General features: G+C 34.3%; 2 protein-coding genes across 2 annotated transcripts; both read right to left on the reverse strand.

Moving 5' to 3' along the window:
• Positions 1 to 9707: 9707 nt before the first annotated feature.
• LOC127789855 (uncharacterized) lies at positions 9708 to 12842 on the reverse strand. The gene is made up of 2 exons (XM_052318893.1): positions 12585 to 12842; positions 9708 to 10870 (listed from the first exon to the last, which is right to left on the reverse strand). Exon 2 carries the CDS (start codon positions 10641 to 10643, stop codon positions 10014 to 10016), a length of 630 nt encoding a protein of 209 aa, XP_052174853.1. The 5' UTR covers positions 10644 to 10870; positions 12585 to 12842; the 3' UTR covers positions 9708 to 10013.
• A 4496-nt stretch (positions 12843 to 17338) lies between these two features.
• LOC127789856 (uncharacterized) lies at positions 17339 to 21315 on the reverse strand. Its single transcript, XM_052318894.1, has 3 exons — positions 20108 to 21315; positions 18977 to 19157; positions 17339 to 18118 (listed from the first exon to the last, which is right to left on the reverse strand). The coding sequence occupies exons 1-3, from the start codon at positions 20921 to 20923 to the stop codon at positions 17622 to 17624; spliced, it is 1494 nt and encodes a 497-aa protein (XP_052174854.1). The 5' UTR covers positions 20924 to 21315; the 3' UTR covers positions 17339 to 17621.
• Positions 21316 to 24212: the final 2897 nt, after the last annotated feature.

Here is a 24212-nt window from a genome sequence, read left to right on the forward strand (position 1 = left end):
GATGGACCCATCACAAATTAATTATATATATATACACAGAATTGTTAATAATTAATGTGACATTGTAACTATAATAAAATTCATTTTCATGTGTTATTAATATTCTTAAACAAATTAATGTTAATTTATATTTATCATATTCCTGCAAAAAATTTTGTTTTTATAAGGTTATCCTGCAATTAGCTAGCTAGACTTTCTGTATGGTCCTAAGTACATATATGTGTGTGTGTTTTCATGATCAATTAAGATTGTAAATGTGAATAATATGTGGAGAATTTTGGGAGATCGAGGATTACATTTTATGATTGAAAATAAGGTTTTTCTTGTAGGGACAAAGATAGTAAAATTATGAGAAAGGGTTTCCTAATCCTTAGTTTTATCCAAACTTTCGTAAAGTTTCTCAAAAGTTTTGTGAATTAATTTTAAGATTTTTTTCTTAAAATTTAACAAGAAAATTTGTTTGATTTTTAAAAATGGGATTTGTTGAAAAAATTATATTTAGTTTTATGATAATTGTTAGTAAAACATGTAAGTTAGAGTAAAACAAAAGAAATGAATTAATTATAAGGGTGAGTTCACTTTTTTATAACTATTAGGTTAATTAATTAGCTTTATTATTCACATCATTTGGAGCACTTCTATGAATTCTAGTTCTCCGAATGTCTCCATTTGCGACTATTATATATAATATATATGTATAAGATTTTTCATATCTTAATTATTTATTATCTCTTTTTTTTATGTTTAAAGTAATATTAAGATTATTGATTAAGGTGTAATAAATTTATTTTGTTTTGAAATAAAGTGTAACCTCAAATTAAATAATCTTATTTGTTAATAAAATGTTTTAAAACAAGGCATATTTATCATTAATCGATATAAGTATTTAAAGACTAAAAGTAATTAAGATGTAACAATAAAAGTTATCTCAAAATAAGATATTTATTGCACCTTAACATTACTCTTAATTATATATTTATACCACTAACTTATGTTTTTAATTCCACTCAGTACTCTAGTGCACAAAATTATTAATTTGTTTTAATAAATACATTACACCTTAACCGCCCAAGAAGACTCATTAACATAACTATATATATATATATAACCTTATTGAGTTATATTTCTTCCATTGAACGACAGTTCATTTAATTGCCACATTTATTTAATTAACTTGATATATGACCATTTCATATTCCATAGGATGTGAAGGTTCAGTGTATGACAATGAGAGATAGGACATTATGTCAAAAGGTTAGAAGACTAATCAAGTAGTGACGAGGGAGATTCACGCTTAATTAAGCCATAGACTCTTCATCAAGATAAGTCCCTTCTTTTCTTTGTATAGTACTGAGTAACAAAGTGACAATGGCGGCCATCTCTCTCTCTAGATCTCTCTCTCTCTCTCTCTCTCTCTCTCTCTCTCTCTCTGTTTTCTACTCTTTGAATTGAGACACAAGTTACATTGGTTTCGGAAGAATCTTTAATTAATAAAATAAGGTTTCTCTATATTGATTTGGTGAATGATTATAATTAAAATGTATTAAATCTAATTTACCTTGTGTCCTAATATTGATCCTTTTCTAGTCTTTGAGCAGGTGGCGTGGAATTGAACTTGGAATGCCCTCGACTTGATTTGTCTTTCTGAGTACAACAATCAAACTTGAACTCTTGATTAATTAATTATAATTATAAGTAGATGGTATAATATACCTACTTAATTATGCGGATTAAGAAATTGAATGATGATGACTAGATGATTCAATATGCGTGCTTTTATAATAGAGCCTCCATTGACACGTAAATTAATTAAATGTGCAATATCTTTATGTAATTTCATGCACAAAGATAGTATGTGTAGTCGATATAGTAAATTAATTCTAATTAAATTACAAGAATATGTTATTTAATTTGCTAGCTAGGTGTGATTAAATATAATGATGTTGAGATTTTGAAGCATATAAATGTAGTCTTTATATATATATATATATTTATGCTACACCTAAAATATAGATCATATATTTTACCATATTCTTTAATTAATTAAAGATCACCACCAATCAACCACTCGTTTATTTATTTTATTGAGTTATCATGCATTTAGTTCTTTTATTTTATTGAAAGAGGAGATTACTTTAGGACCACACCTTTGAGAGGTAAAAGAGAATTTGATAATTGCACCATAATGATGTCCAAAAATTAGGTGCATAAAGCACCTACAAAAGCGTAGAGACAAGTAAAGGACGTGACATATCCCCCTAAATTAGGATTTCTAATGATTCTCAAATGTATTATTTGCTTAGGAAAAATAATATCAACGTATTATTTTCTCAGAAAACAAGACCAAAATCACGTTACTATTCATTTGGGAAAAATATATACATTTTAATAAAATACTTTATATAGGAAGATTTAGTTAGCAATATATAGTTGCCACTTTAAAATGTATTCTAACAACAGGATTAGATTCATTCAAAGTTCAAACCCTTGATTATTCGCTGAAAAAACTATAAGATATATATATATATAAATGCGAGACTGAGTTGTAACGAACCAACTGGCGGTTCACAAGAACAAAAGAGCATTGTTTTACTTTCCTCGTTTGTTCGCAGCCTGTAAGCTTGTCCATTTTGGAACTTCTTGTTTCCTTAATTTTGAGATATTGGTCAAAGGTAATGTTATTTATTAATATTTTTTATGACATTCATATATTGATGTGTTGTATTTTATATCATATTAATGTCACTGAATAACAATTCAATGCATGGGCATTAATGTTAACAATGTTAGAATTTAATGTCTAAATAACATTTTCACATTGGTTAATTGTGCTACAAAATTAATCCACAATCTTAAGAATTGATGACTCAATCAATTAAAGAAGGGAACCCAGTTGCAGTTGGTGCAGGTTGGATTAAAATGCTCTTTCTCCGAACATGCAAAAAGAATGCATTTCTGGGATGATGAGTTAGGAAATCGTTGGAGCCTTCTTAATTAAGCTAATGTAAAGGAGGAGATAAATGAAAGTTGGTGATTGCTGCCGTATGCTTAGACTGCTATATATGGTTAAGGAATCGAGTCGACTAGATTTGATCTGTTCTTGATATTTTGAAAAGATTTTTATCCGGTGAAAGAGATTTTTACATCTCTATGGATATTAGTTGAATTTGACATATCTAACTTTATTTGTATCTCTTGGAATATTTTCAAATGACCCACCCTTTCACTTATAAGCTAGGGTCATATGAGACGATGTGTTATGTAAAAAGCAATAATAAGTCCAGATTAGAAGTTAACGTGATAGGTGGCTGTACGTATATCGCATGAGAAGCACAGAATCAGTCTAAAAAATACCTAATTGCTTTTGTTTCGGCTGTCGAAGCTGATGTTCTCTTTATTAAGAGAAGACATCCAATTCAGTGTCGCACCAAGTAGTGGTTGAGAAATTTTGCAATCAAGTTTGTACGTACTTGGGAAAACCCACATTAATTCTTTCAACTTTAGTTGATTTACCCTGCCTAATGAATTATATATGTTGTGACAGACTGACTGGCTAGAGCTATAGCTACATGTTTCTGCCCCTCCTAGAGAGCTTAAACTAAGCTTAATTGGCCTGTTCTAAAGGGTTAACCAATCATTAATTGTTGTAAATTAACTATTAAGATATATATGTGGGGAGGCCCCCAAGACACCAATTAGCAAAATAAATAAATAACAAACAAACAAGACACCAAATAGTCAATGGTCTCCTGCAACAATATTGTTGGATATCAACCTTAGTGTATATATTACAAAAATCGGATCATGTGATCTCTCCAAAGCCTATAATGCATATATATACATACATATGTCTTGTCTTGCATTTCATGTTCATGCTTTTTTCTTTTCAATTTTTTTTAGGTATATATAAATGTTGCAAATATATGAACGCCTTCTGAGCCTCTTCCATCTTATTGTTTGAATTGAATACAACAAAAATTTATCAGAGCATGTGATTGCAAGCAATCCTGACACTCTGCTTCCACTCTGAACGTACTACTATATGCATTATTTATAAGTTTGAAGTGCTTCATTAAACGCAGCTTCAGACCTTCGGTACTTCAATGTCCTCTTCATGAGCTTTTTCAAATTTCACTTAACTTCTCATCTCAACTAATTGGCATTTCTAACAAGTTCATTATGAAGTTGACGAAGAGGGTATCTTATTTTTATCCAAGCAATCAAATTTCAATTAGAAACTTTTTATAAATTCTTTTATATGATACAGTAATATTTATACCTATCAAACTCACGAGTTTCATTGTAAAGCGGCAATTAATTACCGTACGATTGTAATGGGTTTGCCATCTTCCTATATCTGTCAACACCCACTTTTGAAGGATTTGTATATAAATTTTTATTTGCAACTGATCGATGACCATTAATCTAATGTGTGTCGAGGAGAAAGAATCTTGTTTAGTGCGTGTCTCATTCGTGATATTTAACTTTATAGAGTTAACTCAACACTATATAACTCACACTATTACACACAAAAATTTAAAAAAAAAAAACTGTTGTTTATATCATTGATAATTCTTTCACTTTTAAAACCCACTATATATACGACAACACTCGAAATCAAAATCTCTAATTTCCATTCCAACCTAATTAAGCCTCATCACATGCTGCCACCTTATTAGGCATCTCTTATCCATTTTGTAAGTGTCCAACTTCAAGTAAATATGATTGTATAAACGAGAATGTATATGCAATAACTTACCTTTACTTTTAAATACAGGTACAAAAATATAATCAAAGTAAGACAGACTTTCACTAGGTAAAAGCACAAGTTGAGTTAGGTCTCATTTGACATCAATGAAAATAAACTAAACTTGATTAACTTATCAATCGTTTTAATATAATCAAATCCAGCTCCTCAGTAGTCACCTCTTTTCATTTATTTATTTATTTATCTTCGATGAGAGAAACTCTAGAGTATCTAGGGATCACCAATACCTCCAACCTCTTTTTATTACACCACACCTCCCTTGGAAGTACACCACATCCCTTCGTTTTATACTCTAACTCTTACACTATATATACTCTCTTATTATCTTTGTTTCCACACAGCACTACTTAATTTGGACCCTTTTTTTTTCCACATCGAAGTATATATGTCTCCCCCTTTAAAATGAACTACTCTTTTTCTTACAAGATATTTTTATTGTTATATCAAATCCGAAACCCAAAAAAAAATAAAAAATGTACAGGTCCGGAAGCCCGATGATGGCTAGAAAACACACAAGCAATGGCATTATATGTGTACAAACAGGAATCTCACTGTCCCCCTGCTGTCAAGTTACCATGGTTCTGTTAAGAGAGAGAGAGAGAGAGAGAGAGAGAGAGGGGAGGGGAGCAGAACGTTCCATCCATGCACTGCACGTAAAATAGAGAAAGAGACACGAATGGCCCAGAATCTACGCTGATCAGGTGCTGCCGCACCTGCACCGCTGCCATGCACATGCCAGCCTTAGCCTTCATCGTGCGGTTGAGTTTGACTCTCCACATGCAGCTGCCCAAATTCTGTATAAACATATATTTTTATCGTTGATGTGATCCATTCATCATTCATGCTCATCCATACGGATACAGATGGCATTTGTAAATTATTTCTTACATCATTTTGAGTCAAGATATACGAGTATGACGACCAAAATATAAATTTTATTTTAAAAACATACCCAAAATAAATCGGTTTATTTATCATATTTCATATTTATACATTACAAAATAATAAAATAAAACGCTATACGTTATAATATATAATTAGCCATATAAAAAAATAATACCCATATATATCTACTCTGGCAACATTTCTAAAAACTGATCATGCAAGCCTACTTTATCCATTTACTATGAGTTGTCCGGCCGTGGCTGGGTTTTCGATTGACAATAGAGCAGCGGACTTTAACGGTGAATAATTGGAGTTAGCTTGTGTAGTTTTTGTTACTCACAATATATAATTAGTTGAACAAAAATGGAATATAAAAAGTATTTTAGATGAAGATATTTTTTATTATATTTATTAAATTTATCTAATAATTAATTAAAAAATTATCGATTTCTTATCTAAAATTTTACAGATAAAAAAAAAATAATTCATATACCCTCATCTCATAAAACCCTCAATTTTCCTGTTCATCCTCTTTTCTTTTATCTTCCTGTTTATCCTCTTTTCTTTCATCTTCCTACTTCACCGGCCGTCGTCACCCTTGTTGCAAATAGTACTGAATGAATTTGAGAATAAAAATATTTTGATTAAAAAAATTCTTATCTCAGTGTTTAACATATATATTTTAACAAATATATATAAAAAAAAGTGTAATTCTCAATGCATTTTAAAAAATTTAACAAACTGTCTAATAAAAATTTTAAAATATTTTTTAATTTTATCTTTATCATTCCATATTTTTATCTAAAAACTATTAATATAATATTATCTTAATATATAACTTTTATCTTATTTAGTTTAACAAACATTACCATATATACTCCAATAATTTTTCAACAAGTATTGGGCAGTAGCTCTCACTCTCTGTCCGAATTGGAGGCCCATTTCTTGACAAATTAATTAAATCATTAAAAAGATGTTATATTTGTGGGTGGGTGTGTTTGTGTGTATTAATTCAAAAACAAATAATTAAAAATGGTGCACTCACCTAATGACGTGATAGTCGTTCTGTAGATCGAAGTGAAGGGATTGAGTGATGAGATTGATGGAGGGATTCTGCAGATCAGCAGAGGCTGCTTTCTAGCTCCAATTGACGTTTCTCTCACTGCAATTATCGTATTTTTAATTATTATTTAATCTATTCCTTGATGTGATTTTTTTAAAAAAAAATTAAATCAAGATTTGATAATATTAAAATATATTTTCATGTAATATAATTTTTATCTTAAAAATATATTTATAAGATTTAAATTCATCACTAAGTATTATATTATTTAGAACTTTTGCTCTAAAAATAAAAATTATACCATACCAATTAAGTGTATTAAATGAATCTTTATTTAAATTTTTTTATTTTTTGACAAGTAGGTAAGTAACATATATAAGACACTCTTCTAGTGAATAAAATTTAATTTCATCTATTCTAAAATATCTATACCAAAAAATGTCATGATATTTTTTATATAAGATAAAATATATATTATATAACAAAAAGAGTGATATATAATAAGAAGGGTGATGGTATATAAAATTCCTTTTGGATTGTACAATATATTAATACTCTTGAGTAGTGTTTGTTAAAATAATTAAAATAAATTTATATTGAGATAAGATTAAAATACTCTTTGAATCAAGATATATAATAATTAAGATAAAAATAAGAAATTGTTAAGTTAAATTTGGAACTTGAAGAACCCAAATCTCTATTAATTCTCAACACTGTCTCCAACCAAACATGGTGATCTTACCACTAAGGGAAAATTTAGTTAAAGCCAAAGGTAATTGTATCATTTGTGCTGAATATATGGGTATATTTTCCGCCTAAATGTTAGCTAGCTAGGTAGGTACTGGCATACAAGCAAATTTTTTAAGTTGAAATTTCATATAAAAAGGTATCATTCATTTATTTATACTTTTCCTTGTAATGATTAGAACCAAAGTCAATATGTTCCATATTATTATGTTAAATAAATTCACAAATATATACGATAATTTACAAATTACACATATTATATGTGTATAAAAATTTGTATTTGATCTCGCTCTAAAAAAGATTTAAATCCTTATTATAATAAACTATAATCTTTTTAGTTTTATTTCATGAGCATCACTAATTAAGATACCACTTCCATGTGATTTTTCTTTATAAAAATAATATAAAAACATTATCTATAACAGGCTATAATCTGGAAACAAGTGTTGTTATAAGGTTTGGACAATGGTACGATTTTTCTGGGCATTTTAGCTTTAAAAAGGGAGGAAAAAAAAAAAGAAAGCAAATTTATATCCATTCAAAATGGAGGTAATGGCAATATGGTTGTCAACATCCAATCATATATGATTTCAATTCATCGGGATCCGTCGTGGGATCCCCAGTTTATGATAGCATGCGACCCCATTGCATGAAGATGGAGACCTACCAAAAGGGATTGCCCAAATAATTACCATTATATTATTATATGAATTAAAGAAGCTCTTAATTAATTAGCCTTGCCAAATATATAAACAAAGGGTTCAATTTGCAAACACCCATCAACTTTGTACCCACCCACCAATCAAACGAGAGTTAAAATACAAGTTTATCTGTTATTTAATTTATGAGTTTTTTTTTTTCTTAAATATCTTAAATAGTCTCCAATAGAATATAATATATATATTATTATAATGTACTAGAGTTTTATTTTCTATTGTTAAATTTAGCCAAAGATATTATTTTGGAGGGAGAAAAGTGGAAGCGTTGGTGCACTAAAGAAGAAGAGTGGGGAGAGGGAAAGTCAAAGAGGAATTGATGGGCGGCCGGAAAACACCAAGCAACGGCGGGGCAGGGCCGGGCGGCCAGGCAAAGGCAGGCCCATCACTTTAGGGTTGATTATATCTAAAAGTTGTCTTATTGTTTTATGGGAATGGGAGTGAGTTGTCACCTAAAAAAGCTTAATCATGACACATAAGAAAGTCGAAAGCTTTGATTTCGGCAGCAGTAGTAGTAGCAGGAGTACTAATTATGAAAAGGAAGTGTGTTTCGGCATTAGACAGACACAGCAGCTCAGTTTCGAATTTAAATTCATTAGTCAAATCCCCTTTGCAAAATGCATTGCAGCTGTCGATCGTCGCTCGCGACTTCAGCTTACAGTATACGCGCGCCAATGGCCATCCTCCTCCCTCTCAAGGAGAAGGAGATAGCTTCTCACACTTGTACTCTTAATTATTCCCACAATTTTTTAAAATTATTTTGAGAGACGAAGAGCGGTGTGTGTGTGTTGTACTTTTGGGCTCGAAACTTTTTACTATTTTGGGTCGAAGCCCAAAGCTTTATGCTTGGGTTTGGGCAGGACGATGATCTAATGAGGCCTCAGCCCATCCGGATTTATGATTATTACGTTGCAATTATGATTCTTAAATAATCATTTGTAACTTTTAGTTGTTTTAATTTGATGGGCTTCCACAGTTGTTTCTAACAAAACAATGGTCGAATCGAAAGATCGAGTATAATGGGAATCGGCCTAGCCATTTGGTTATGGTCACCCGTGTTCTTAGTTTCATAATCAAATTCAAAATAAAAGTTTGAAGATATAAACTAACATAAATAAAAAAATTATAAGGTCGATTACACAAATTAAACAAGGTGTTTTTATGTTATAAAACCCTATTAATAAAGTGAATTTTCAAAATACTCTCTGTATATTTTTGTTTCCATGAATAAAAACAAAATTTCTAATAAGATTTGACATCATAAACTTGCTTGAAATTATAACATACGTAAGTCAATGATCAGATTAAATCTAATTTCAATCTAAATTTTACCCTAAAAAAAATATAAAACTAAATTACAACAGCCAATTAATTGTTATATAATAGACCTTCATTTAAAATATTAATTTTATTTTTTAAGTTATACGTGCAAGACACAGGTCTTCATCAAGATTGGCCATTTGGTTTTGCTTTTCCTCTCAGCTCTAATAAAAGTTATCGTCACCTTTTGCTTGGTTTCGTGCAGGGAATTTATATATATTTTGATGGGAACAAGTTGGCTCCAGCTGCTGCTTGAATTGCTTTGGTTAAGGTGCTTGCTTATGAGCCCAATTAAGGGTAAAGGGATATATAACCACTTAGGGACCATAGTCTACGAGAGGCAAGGACGAAACAAAAACTGAAGAGTACGTATATATGCTTTACAGAAATTAATCTTTAAAATAAATAATAAATCAATTGAACGGAATGGAATGGAATGGAATTTAATCTTGCAATTTAAACACAGTTTCCGACTTGGACAGAACTTTTGAGGGCTGATATGAAACCCTAATTCTTATTTCCTTTCTTCCTCGTTGGCAGCCTCCCCCAGATCAAGAGTCTTTATTTTGAATCTCTCAAGCTTCTGCGAGAAGCCTTCAACAGACACACAGATGCCTCTTGTCGTAACGTTATCATCTTGATCTTCTTCTCCTTGTTCATCATCATCAATGTCCATCACTTCGAGCTCTGGATCAAAATTGGCTGAACTCGGATTCAACCGCCGCCGCACACACCTAGGAAGCTTTTCACAGAGCTGGGAGATAGCTTCAACCCTAGATTGCTTCAGCCTTTCGACGATGAACCTTTCGAGCCTCTCATCTCTCTCAACCTCGAAGAAGAATTTCCTCAGCAAGAATTCCCTACTTCTCGTGTTGATCTCGTCCATGCACTCGATCAGGATCACGACCAGCTCGTCCACAGCCTCCTTCTCTTCTCTCGGCGTCTTCCCCGTCGCCGGCGACAGATGAATTATTTTCTCCGAAATCATCACGGCTTCTGAAGATCGGAAGTAGGCCGGCTGAGGCTCGAGATCCTCGCATGTCTCGGAAGAAGCCATGTTTTGTGAAAGCTGTGCAAGTTGCAGCGCTTCTGGACGGTGAAAGTGTTCTCGACTGGGGGGTCCTTGATTGGCCATGGCCATCATCTGCTTTAACTTCGTTTAGGGTTTGCAGAGAAATGAGATGCAGCAGCAGCAAGAAGATGTGGTTGTGGTTTAAGGCGATGCTTATTGGATATATATATATATATATACACAGCACTACAGCTGCCAGCAGGAAGCAAGGGTTTCGTGAGTATTGCAAGTGGTCCTTGCAAGTGTGGGCGAATCGATATTCCAAAGTTTGAATGAATCATACGGCGCGCGCGGGTCGGCTATTCAAAGTTAATTTGCTGATCAGAACATGTAATCCTTTTTAAATAAAATATTTGTAGTATATAAATCTAATTTAATTTCTGTTTAAATTTTACGTACTGTAGCACAAAGAAAAAACATTTATTGTAAATAACGAATACACTTAATTTATTTTATTTTTAGGATTTAAATATTCTTATTTTTAAAATAAATTTATTTATTATAATTTATAAAAACATTTAAATATTAAAAACAAAATATATTAAATACACAAAAACCTATATATTTGTTTCAAAAGGTGAAATCGCTCACTCTGAGCACCCCCACACCCGGCCTGACAGACGTAGGGGAGATTAATCATGGTGATCTAACCGGACACAGTGATTAGACCCGAGTTCATCGTGTACAAGAAACTCCCTCACTTTAAAGAGAAATACCCCACATTATCATTTGCAAGAGTTGATCCTCAACCTTAATCCAAAATTTACCATGAAAAATACTTTGTGCCCCTTATTGATCAACTGGACTGCTCGGCTAACAAAATATATATTTGAATTAGCAGGAGAGGGAGAGAGAAGAAACAATGGAAGCTCGCTCGTCTTCGGAAATTGCACGGATGGAGAATGATGGCCGTACGTACGCGTAGTCAGTAGTAATAATAACAAGGTGATGTCGGCTTGGCAGCCCATCCATAAAGGTGGCCTGCCTTTATTGGAAGCAAGCATTGTTGCGTTGGAGCTAGGCTGGCCTATTGAAATTCAAACGTCAAACCCTGAAGAAGAAGAAGAAGAAGAAGAGAAGAAGTGGTCTTAGATTCCGGTACCTACAAGTAAAGGGATCCATGGTCGCCCACTTCTTGTGATGATGACGCCGTGCAGGTATTGCGCTTGCGTCACACAAATAAATGATTTTATCCCTCGAGGCTTATAGTTACCTATGGCTATGGCTATGAATGGGAAAGATTAAATTTGTAAATAATTTTGACAAATTATCTCATATTTTTTGTGGAGGAAAATATCTGAAATTGGGACCACATGCATGGGCTTTGTTTACAAAAGTACTCGTACTACTACTCTACTGCATCCGCATGCATGTAGATCTGTTTCATGTCATATGTTCAAGACAAAAGTAATTTATTGGCATATATAGTTTTACAGAAACAGTAATGTATATATATATATATTCATATATTCTTTGTATATTAATTGTTTAATTCATGTCGTAGAAAGTGTCGCTTAATTTTATTTCGATTTTATCCTTATGGTCACGCTAGCTTGAATAAAATTACTATGTTGAACGAATATTTCACCTCATTCAAACTCAATGCAGTTCTCTCATCCCCATGCACAAACCCTCGTGGTTAAGTCAGAAGCTCTCTCACTTAATTGGTCCCAATGATGACCATTGCCTTAATGGAGACGGTTGGTAGAGGAAAAAAAGAAAAACTCACAAGAGAGAAAATTAAAACAACTTTCAAAATCATGTTTAAGCTACAAAAAGTCTGTTTGCAAATCATGCATTTCACTCATACATTTTACTTTACACAATGATCTAATTCTTAGGTCCACTTTTTTTTTTTTTTTCTTTTTTTAATCTGTTAATTATTGGAAAGAGTCTTCAATCTTAATTTTTCTTTTTGACTAATCACAAGATTAATATATACTAAGTAACAACAATTAATGCATACAATGGATGGAATTAATTTGATCCCTTTCAAAACACCCAACTACTCACCTTCATGGCAGTCCTCCTCGATCGTGCACAGAATTTGGCATCTGATCAGGAATAATTGTACTAGGCTGGACTACGTACAGCCAGCCCATTGATCTCACTGCCCTTCACAAGTCCATTACTAATCTCTGGAATGACAAGTGACGTAATTATAACCATGAGTATATACCAGACCACCAATAACATCAGCTAATGCATGGCTCAATTCAACCTCCACTCCACACATCCCCATATGCCTCCACCACCTTGTACGTACAAAGCACTCCCGTTAATTACTTTCTTTCCGCTTTGATAACTCTTTCTCATGCATTTATATATGAACCGTTGATCCAAAATTAAAGGAAAGAATCATCAAGGCATACTATATATATATATATATATATAAACATGGCACTGTACGTACATCCACTGCTGCAATCTTGTTGCTTCTTATTTACTACTTTCACAAGCAATAAATTGCAGATGAAGCTTCACACTATAATTCGGAAGCTCAGAAAACAAAAACAAGAGAAATTACAGCTTTATGTTATATATATGAATCAAAGAATGAACCAATCAGTTCAATTACCCAAAAACCATTTACATCACCAGCTCTTCAACCGGAGAGATCAATTAAGGCGGTTTTCCATCGGTGTTCTCCTCCGGTTCATCCTTGTCAACGCTGTCCAAGTTCGGTTTCTTGACTTTGAACCGTTGAAGCTTGTTCGGCGCCGGAGAATCAGCCACCACGCCTCTCCAGCATTGGGTTTCTTCCAGCGCCGCCCCCTTCCCGATCTCTTCAATGAACTTTCTCAGCAGATGCTCGCGGCTTCTGGTGCCGACTCTCTCCAGACACTCCACCAGAATTTGAAAGAGCTCGTCGACGATTTCTCCTTCCGCGACCGCCATTTCCGGCGGCAGTTGCACTGATTCTTCAGCCACGGCGGCAGGCCTGGTGGGCAGAGGAAATGCAAAAGAATCGAAATTCATATGGCGAAGTAATCGATCTTGAAGCTTTGACAGTTGGAAGAATTAGAGTGGAAGTTGTTGATGAATTAAGAAGAATGACGGATGAAGCTTTTGTGGGTTCCAAGAATAATGGAGTCTTGGATGTTTGGTTTGCTATATATATATATATATATAGAATCAGTTGGTGATGAGTTGATTTCAGGGATGAATATGTGGTGATCAAGTAACAAGACTTAGTCGCCACTCAGAAGTCAATACGCCGCGTCCTGGGAAGGTTCGATCACAAGTTCCTTTCCACGAGGCTGAGAAATTGCCTGGTCGTTGCCTCCCAAAATCCTTGCAATTTCTCTCTCTCTCTCTCTCTCTCTGAGTAAATCGTAGCAATTTGGACGAGCCTTCGATTCATTGTTTATTCAACCAAGTACGGTTTGTTTCTCACGTTTCTAGAATTAGATAATTCTATGTTTGGACTATATATTATTTTCTGAAGAATTTTATGCAAAAAAAAAAAAAAAATAGAAAAATGAATAAGGTATGAATAGGGAGGAGCAAATGTTCGTTCTATCCAAACTAATTCAATTGAATTAACTAATTTATCGGTTCGATTTTTTTTTTTTTATATCAATTTAATTTAGTTATTTTTTTTATAAAAAAATTGAATATTCAGTTTTAATTTAATTTTTTTGATTGAAATAATTAAATTAACTAAATCGATAAAACTTGTTGAACAGAAAAGAAAAAGAGAAGAAGAAAGGAGAGAGACTAGGAAGATCGAGAGAGTTCGAAACCCACAACCATACCCGAGCCGAAACTCTAACCGCGGGAAATCGCCGTCGCCGTCGGCTTCCCCTTTTGTCGTGGACCTTCCTTGTTCCTTCCCCTTCGCCTTCGGGGACCTGTTGCTGGAAGCCCTGCCTTCCACAAATTAAGGTTCTGATTTTTGGTACTTCATTTTCTGCTATTTCAAATTCAGATGGTACTTAATTGGTTCTTGATTTAGTGTCTGCATATGCTTACACTGATCTGGTTTTTTGTACTTTGGGTTTGGGGTTTCGAGTTTAGCTTGGATTGTTGCATTTGTTGTTTCTGTTGTGTTTTTGATCCTGAAGTGAGTGAAGATGCTGTGGTAGCTAGGATTTCTGGTAATATACTATGCTAAGTTTTGTTGTTGGCGAGTTGAATCGGAGAAGCCATACATGGGGTGTGCAGATTTGGTCGGTTTTTCAGTTTTTGTTTTCTCGATCCATTAGTTCAGTCTATAGGTTGGGTCCATTTTGTTCAGTTTTTAATGTTTCTTTGATTTATCCGGTCAGTTTAATTTAATTATATGGTTTATGTTTAATTTTTTTAATTATTGATTAGATCAATTTTTGAGTTAATTGAACGATCGAGTTGGATTTTATCTCTCGATTTAATTTATTTGATATTTATTCGACTAAGTGAAATTTGAACAATTTAATAATCAAATCGACGGTTTGCATATCTTTAAATATAATGATGGTATATTAAATTAATAATTTAAAATAAATGAAATTGCTGAGTAAAATCACGTTATACACTTGAAATTATTGTGATTTAGGATAGAAAATGTTATTTAGATATTTATTTTAATATTTATAGTCACACTCTCATTTTGATATTTTGTATTATTTATCATATCAATGAAAATATGTAAAATATCAATGCTAATAAAAGTATCTAATTTAAGCATTTAAATAATATTTTTAATTTCAAATTATAAAAGGTATAATTGTTAAAAATAATAATTGATTAGATTTAGCTCAAACAAGGTATAACACATTTCTAGTCTATTTTTTTATTTTATATATAAAAAATATTACATTCACAAATAAATTTAATAAATAATCTTTAAAAATTGACGGATATATACAAACTCGATAATACATTTTTTAAATAACCACCTCACTGATCCATTGCTTATTTAGAACAATAAGCAAATACCAAACATGTCTATATATGAATGTTTTCTTATGGACGAAGACATATCATTTTTTTGTGAAAATGCTAAAAGATTAATATCTCTATAACTGATTGGGCTAAAGGGCCTCATGGAAATCGAAGCCCGGTGTTTTGTGGAAGCCCATTAGGCCCATAAGAATGATCAAAAAGCCCAGTTACCATTCCTTTATGGTTCCCGAACAGGCTTTCACGTAGAGGCCCAAAAACGAACTCATCACCACTATTCAAATTTGAAACTTTAAACTCGTTAACACCATTACCAATCATTAATGGGTAATTTGATTGTAATTTTCTTTCTAATTTTTTATTTTATTTATAAAACTAAAAACAATATTATAACCAAAGGTGCCAGTGCCACGAACCATTCCTTGGTGGTATATCAAAATGATCTCTTCTAGTAGCATGAAAACAAACTTAAACTAAAGTTATTGTTCTCATCCAAAAGAGATGACGATTAGATGGGAAAGGGGCCAAAAATGAAAAGAAAAAAGAGGAGAAGGAGGGCAAATAAAAGCAAATTGTGGTGTCAAAATCCACTTTGATCGCTTTTCCAATTTGGATGAGTAAGCTATACGTTTTTAGTTGACAGCCCAATGATTCCAAACTTCTCATCTCCTCCTCCTTTTGGTTCCTTTTTGCATCATTGTGGGCGGTGGTCATTCAACCTTATCAACTTCATCTTAGCAACAAATGTATTTATTTCTATCTACACTTTAGTTGAAAAAGGGATCTATGTATTTAGCATGATTTGCTGTCAACATCTTAACCTTATTAACATGTAAAATGAGCTATAATTGTACACACAATACTAACTAAAAATACTAGTCTCAAAAAATGCATTATCTCATATTGAACATCCTTACTTATAAGAGAAAACTATATATTTAAGGACACTATATTCAGTATCTCTCATGTGCTTGGTAATAATTTAGTTATATGAACCATTAGTTTAACGAAATAAAGACTTGTGATGATATAAAAGAAACCCTAATAAAAAATTTTACTTAAAGATAATGAACTATCAAATGTTGAAATTAAATTCTCGAATAGTTAAATTTATATATATATATATATGTGTGTGTGTGTGTGTGGTTATATGTATGTATATTGATGTTTGGAAGGAGGTTGAGCTTTCTAATCTTGGTGGGTGAACTAACTATTCTATTCAATTGTCTTGTCTTATTCATATTCGGCCCCATGATTGACCCTGTTTCTTCTTAATTCTTAATTACGATAATTCTCCATTCACTGTAGATTATATATATAAATACAAAGATGGTGAAATTATAAGCCATCAATATTCAATTGCCTTTATATATATATGTGTGTGTCTGCGCGTGTGTATTGTGCTAGTAATCAACAAACATATGATAATGATTGAAATAATTGATGCGTTTAAGCTTACATTTGGCCAATAATGTAACCTTAGATGGCGACCTTGTACTTGTTTATTTAATTAAAGCTGCTTATTTGTATAAAAGAAAATAAAAACCAGAGCTGGCAGTCGTCCAAACACTGTCCATTATGGTTCTGGTAACTAAATGATGAATCTATTACGAAATTTACACAATTCTAGTTGGTCGCCGACAGTGGGGATTGGGCCGGGAACCATCAAATATAGAAAGAATTTATAAAAGAGGTAAGAAGATGGAGATGCTGCTGCTATTTATCCATAGAAATACATAAAAGCTTCTGCTTCAAGTTGCATTCGTTGGCCAATCATATTCCTTGCTCTACCTGTTCTCAATCATTATTCCTCTTTCACTTTGTTTCTTTTTCTTGTGTAAATTAATTGTTTATCATCTTAAATTTAAGGGGGCAAGAATGTATTAGGATTCTAATCTCTCATGTCTCATTAAGCAAAGGGTACATACATCTCCCCTCCTACATGTACATGACGCATATACATACATATATATAGTAATGCCACTCTACCATCATCTAAATCCATCGTCTTAGTTAATTATACTGAGATTAGCCTGTCCCCCTCATAGTTGTTCAAGTCAGACTACGTGCGACAACATTCAATTAAATTTAATAAATCTAACCCACCCCCCAAAATAAACATAAAAAAGGGCAAAATTTATTTAGATCGATGGAGATGAACTTTGATCAATGCCCATGCATGCAAACCAGATCTTCACTTAGTTCCTCCACCAATAGGCCAAAGATGGAAAGCTCAATCTCCATGGCAGCCTCTCCAAGCTGCTCTTTGTCGCTTCTCTTCCAGCCATCAAGCTCTCTTCTGAAATCCAGCTCAACCATCATGTCAATGGTGTTCGATTGCACCTCCTTCCATGAGTCCAGCCTCTGGCAAACCCGCTTAGCCGCCGTTTCCCCGTCTCCGGCCTCTCTCTTCTCCTCGGACACGAGGTCCAGAACCAGCCTCTTCATGTCCGGCGAGGCTTCTCCGCGATGGAGGCCTGATTTGCTAACAACTTCCCTAACAAAGGAATCCATTTTCTTCTCTTCAGTTTCCTCTTCATCATCATCTTCTTCTTCGTCATCGTCTTCTTGTTCTTCTAACATTCTCTTCTCCAGCTCAATCGGATCCAATCCGGCCAGTTTCTCAAACCTCATAAGCTTGTGCAATAGCTGCTGCTTTGCTCCTGCATTTCCAGTAAAATTGTTAGGATCGAGTTGTGCAAATTTACATACAAGTACTAAAGTAAACACAAAAAAATTAACTTGGTTCAATCTAATGTCTATATCCCAAATCTAATAAGATCGGGAAAAGTCTCACAACACAATTTTTACAGGGATAAATTGGTAACCATCTTAATACTCAATAACTTTTTCAGATGAGTTGTAAGAAACTTTTTCTGGAAAAACAAGTACAAATGGGAATTAAAGAAGGAAGCATCGAGTAATGGCAGTACGTAGTTCTTCTGGCTTTCATTTCTCAATGGGATCCACCAAACTTCAAAACTACAAACAATAAATACTGAATCACCAAACCATCAACAACCCATATATTCAAACCCTACATATTTGAATTGACAATGCATTCTCTCTTTCTTTTTTTGAGTTGGTAATTGACAATACTTTCAACGTTAAGAAACAACCACCACCGGCGCCACCACAATGTGGGTCACAGATGAAGTTAAACCCCGCCGGAAGCCTCAATCATTTAAGGAAAATTAATGAACAAGTCGCCGTGATAGTACAAGGACATGATCACCCACTCAATGCCTTGTCAGGATCAAAATATGGATCCCACAAAAATAATTTCAGGCAACCAACGTCAACGTTATCAAATGGATTAGGACCCTTCGGTGTGGTAGAGCCAGCATAAGTTTAACTTCTCAAGAAACACCCCAATCTCATCCAAAAGGACTCCTCCAGCAATAAGGAGAGTAGAACTAGATGCGGCGAGTTTATAGCGACTTGTTTTTTGATTTTCTAAAGTCGAGTCCATGCATAGATTTCTATTATTGACAATAGTTGAAAAAGAAAATGTCACGTACTTTGTACAATGGCGTAGCTGCATTCTAGATCGTAGCCTTCGTCGTCGTCATCGTCGTTGCCGTCGCCGTCATCATCATCTTCGAATGGAGGGTCCAGCACTGATACAGGGCTGCACTGTTCCTTCTCCTCCTCCTCTAACAGGATCTCTTCTGTGTTTTCTGCTTCACATTTCTCCTTGTCCTGTTCATTACCGATCAAATCACACTCAGAAAACTTCAAAGCATTAATTAGTTCTTGATAAATTGAAGGAATTCAACACAGAATACTTGGATTATTACAGTGGTGAAAGGTTGGCATGCACGTATTGACCTTCGGTGTAATTCTGTTAAACTAAAGGTTAATGGCTTGATTAAGATTAAAGGATGTTTGATTAAACTGTCCCCAGGGATTGCCCCAGTGGTCACAGGGATTGATGAGAGGTCTGAATTTTTAAGTTCGAATTCCCTCCCTGTATAGTGCGCGTAGATTAAACTCAAATTTACTTCTCCTGTTACAAATTGTGAGATGGAAGTGGAACGACGGGACTGCAAGGAAGGGCATCCCAAGGATGTTTGATTAAACTGAGGGTAATGAGTCCAGGTAAAAGAACAAAAATGAATTTGCCCTTTACGGGAAAATGGTTTTCTAGTCAGGGTCATTAAAAAGATTTTCTTGGCAGATGCGTGAAAGAAAGTACAAATGAAAGGTCGGGGTGATCGAAATGACAAATTAATCCTCAAGCTGGCTTGGATATATATATATATATGTCATGTTGGGGTTGGTTCAGATGGGTAATCTCGTCATTTAATGAACGACATTCCGGCCACAGAATCAGAACGAGATAGGATTGCCGACAGTCCCACCCCGTTCGACTCAGTCAGCTAACTCACGAGTTCACTCACCCGCTGGTTCGAGTAACTCGGGCTCTGTTTGGCTGCGTGTTTTTTCAAATAAAAAATAGTTTCCAAAATTTTACATGTTTTGAGGAATGATTTTCTTTTTCTTTGGGGTTTTAAGAGAATTTATCTTAAATATAATTCTCCAAAATAGTTTAGAAAATTACAAGAAAATATTCAATGTAATTCTAAATACCATATCACAATTTAATTATACGCCAACATGTATGTATATTCATGATCCAAATAACAAACCTGTGTCTCGTGGAGACTCGGAGATGTGGCCGGCGGCGAGAAGACCGGCTTTCGGCGACCGGGAGATGGGCTAGTTTGCAGAGCAAATCGGAAAGGGCTCATAGGACTTGTACAGAAGTGCTTCTCACAGAAAGTAAAGACTCCATTTTCTTGATCATCTTCTCCAAACTGATCAATCTCTTCCGAATCTTCAGACCTACCGCTGCTACACGTCTCCAAATCAAGCGATTTCTCTTCGTTACTCTCCGACCAAACAGTGCTATTGCGCCTACTATTACTGCAAGAACAAGAAAAACCAATCTCGGACCGAGCTCTTTCCTCATCCACACTAGTTTCCCGCACTTTCCCACTCTTTCCAGCCGACTTTCTCGGCAGAAACTTAGCCTCGTTCCGGTTCTTACTACCCAACCGCTTGAGAATGGACCCAAACAGCCCAAACCCAATGTTCTTGATCTGGGTCTTCGGCTTCGAGCAGGAAGGTTGTGTCTGAATCCTCATTGCGGCCTCGAGAAGCACGGCCGCCGTCCTGGCGGGCACATGCAAAACCACGGCGTTTGGGCTCTTACACGGGCCCTTCCTCGGCGCCGGCGACGGAAAATGAAACGGAGACTTTCTCACGTCCGGCGAGTCCTGGAAGGACAAGAAGCACGCCTGCTTGCAGAAGCTTTCCACCATCGGCTTCCGCTTCTTGGACTGTAGAGAGTTTCTGGGAATCGGCCTTTTGAGCTGAGACCGCCTGTTTGCAAGGTGATCGTTGAGAAAGAACGGTTCTTGATCTTCCTTAAGCAGCTCGTGTAAATGCTTATGAGTCATCATCGATCAGAATCCACTAAAAACTCTAAAAATTAAGATTGGAACTTTGGAATGGGTTTTGATTTTGTTGCTAAGTTGAAGAGATTTCAACTTGGAGGGAGGATTCAAGGAGGGGAAGAAGAGGGGTAGAAATAGTTGGGGCGGGGGGGGGGGGGGGGAGAGGAAGGAATGAGGAGAGTTCCTTATTGCTGGCTGGGTCATTCAAATCTGGGGTTAGAAAATCGAGGCATGTTGGTGATACAAACCAGCAGGAAAATATATAAAAAGCATCAAGGTTTTGTAATTAAAAGAGAGATGGAAATGGCTGCAAGATTTGTGTAGTTGTAGCAGAAGTGGTAGGGAAGGATCCTGCTGTCTCTCTTTCCGTTTCTCTCTCTATATAGGCACCAATAGGGAGACAGAGGGAGAGGGAGAGGGTGTGAGGGTGAAAGGGAGTATTTTGATTATTATTTAAATAAATTAAATGGTGTGATGTAAAAATTAAAGCTTCATATAACTATTAATATATGAAGCTTTTTTTGTGTTTTTATACTATTATTATTATACAAAATATTAATATCTTAAATATATCATATCAATTATTAGTTGTTGAGAGAGAAAAGTTAATGATATAAAGTTAACTGCAATCTGCAAAGCAAAGAGATAAGCCAGGCAGCCAGCGGGGAGTCACAGGCTACTCGAGACCTGCGGTGCTTTGCTGGACCAACTGTGGCTTGTTTAGATTCGACGCCATCAATTCCCTTCTCCTAAACGTTTTGGCCTTAAAGTTCCATCTAATTTTTTTTAACTTTTACTTAAATGATCGTATATTAATTGTTAATCTACAGTTTAATATTCATAATTAGGTAATCTTATACAAGGATTAGTGTTTTTTTTATATAATAATAAATATATTTCTATAATTAAGTATATATAATAATAATGATAAATGGATTATATCTGAAAACCCCACCCATAATTACGTAAAGGCTTAATTATGAGATTGAAAGGACTAAAAACCTAACTTAAAAGGCTTAAACTAAACTAAATCCTCGGTGTGAGTCACAGAGTCTCCTACATTAATTGCCTTTCTTAACAAACACAACATAGAGAATACCATTCCCCAGCCGGTCCAGCCGACGACGCGCAAAACCGTAGACGCTATATCACCAAATTCCCAAAAACACCCCCCGTTGCACGGACCAACAACCTATATCACCCGCGGTAACCATTATCACTTCTCCCCGAAGGCGTTGACGACAAAAAAAAAAAAAAAAAATCGGCGAGCTATTGCACGTCTCACTCGGTCAGAGGAAAACGACAAAATACATGGGGGGAGGCCACCCGGGCGGGCCAAGGAACGAGATTACGGATCTTGACCCGTCCGTTCCGTAATCTGAAGGGTCCGATCTTGAATTTTCAAATCCTTGTCGCATCTCAGTCTGTGTATGTGTGTCTGTGCGTGCAAACTGTAAAAAGGCGAACTGCAGGAATTACAGTGAGTGGAAGGGAGCGTGAGACAGGGGTCGTATTCCTCTCTTTTAGGGTCAAGTCCATTTCAATATTTTCCGTAACCCCAACTTTAATTCAAATACACACGTACTATATATCAATAATATGAAATATATATTTTGTATATGTTTTGTGTGTATGTACATATAGGCATTAAGATCTTCAGTTTGATGGGATATATATATATATATACACACATCTATTTATGAGTGAAAAGATGGAAGAATGACCCACCACCATTTCATTTTGGGAATTCAACAGCTGGACTCTTCACTCTCTCTTTTACCTGAAACTGTTACTTTCTTCTGAGAATGTTGGTCTCTCAAGACCTCTGCCATTGTGGGTCCTCCTTCTCAATTCACTGAGGAAGATTTGATTCATTTTCCTGAGAAAATCTATTCAATTCATATCATCGATCTACATATATGCATATATATATAATATTTCTTCTGACTTCTGTCATTTCTCAATATAAAAAAAATGACGTTTTTGTCAAATTTATTAGCAAATAATAACGTGGGTTTATATATAGTTTTGTGGGTAAATGATGGAAGTGAAATGGGAAAGGGTTGAAGAGAGAAGAGTTGCAAAAGGAAAGGGAATCCAATGGAGTCGTTTGTATTGTAAGAATCCAATAAGTGGGTGGTGTATTTTGGACTTGTCCAATTAGTCTGTGCTTCTTCTATATATCGAATGTCTTTATATTCTTTGTGCTTCTTCTATGTCTACTTGACTCTTTTAGAGTATCTTCTCAGACTTTTCTACTTCGTCCCATCTCTTGGCTTGGCTTGCTGCTGTTACTTGTAATGCTGAATATTCTGTTTCTTTTTCCTCCAACAAGTAATGAATGAAACTATCACTTAACAAACGAAAAAACGATAAATTTATGATTCTTTTCTATTTAATCACATACTTAGTATCTAAATCAAGAAACACGGCTAGCTACTACCCTTATTATTAATCTCTTTATCTTTAAACTCAAAAAATCACATCATACTTAACCAATCAAGATTCAAATAATTGAGTAAAGCCACTTAAAAGACTTAAATGCATGCAAGACTTTGTCGATACATCATTGCAACACTAAGAGACCGGCCGTAACACAAATCATTAACAAATGAATGTGGCTTTCAATTCAAATGTAAATTAAAATCTAAATGTTAAAATACTTTTTTAGCTTATGACAAAAGGAAAAAAAATATTATATATATTAAGTCTTGTAAAGGAGTTGTATACGAAATTTGCTAAAATTTTTTGGAAAGCGTGTGCATGCGTAGTCATAACACGTCAATAACGATAAACAATGAACAGTAAGCTTTCCACTTTACTGCAGGTGAAGCTTAAAATTTTGTAACCTAAACAAAAAAGTGGTGTTAAAGTACATTACTGTGTCAAAATTGAGATGAAAACAAGGGCACTGTCCTCCGAAAGGCAACAAACATGTCTCAGGTTATCATATTTTATTATCAATATTAAAAGTTGCTAACCATGAGCAGTGAGAACACCTGCATTGAGCTTCCAAATGATCGTTACACAACAGCAAAAAAAGAAAGTACTTTCTGGGTTTGCTTTTACTGCTGTTTTAGAAGGTGCATGGTTGCCAAAATTATATGATGAATTTTCCTATAAAGTCCAAAGTTCCTATCTATCAGATTTTTCAATTTTCAAATTCTTATCCGTTTCACATTAAATTCTGTCACAAAAAAATGAAAAAAAGTACATTTGATATGTCTTTTTTTTTAGTTTTTGATAATTAGTCATTTGTTTGGTAATGTAACTTTAAAAAAATTTTGCATTTACG

This window comes from Diospyros lotus, chromosome 14 (assembly GCF_014633365.1).
Source record: "Diospyros lotus cultivar Yz01 chromosome 14, ASM1463336v1, whole genome shotgun sequence".
Lineage (NCBI taxonomy): Eukaryota > Viridiplantae > Streptophyta > Magnoliopsida > Ericales > Ebenaceae > Diospyros > Diospyros lotus.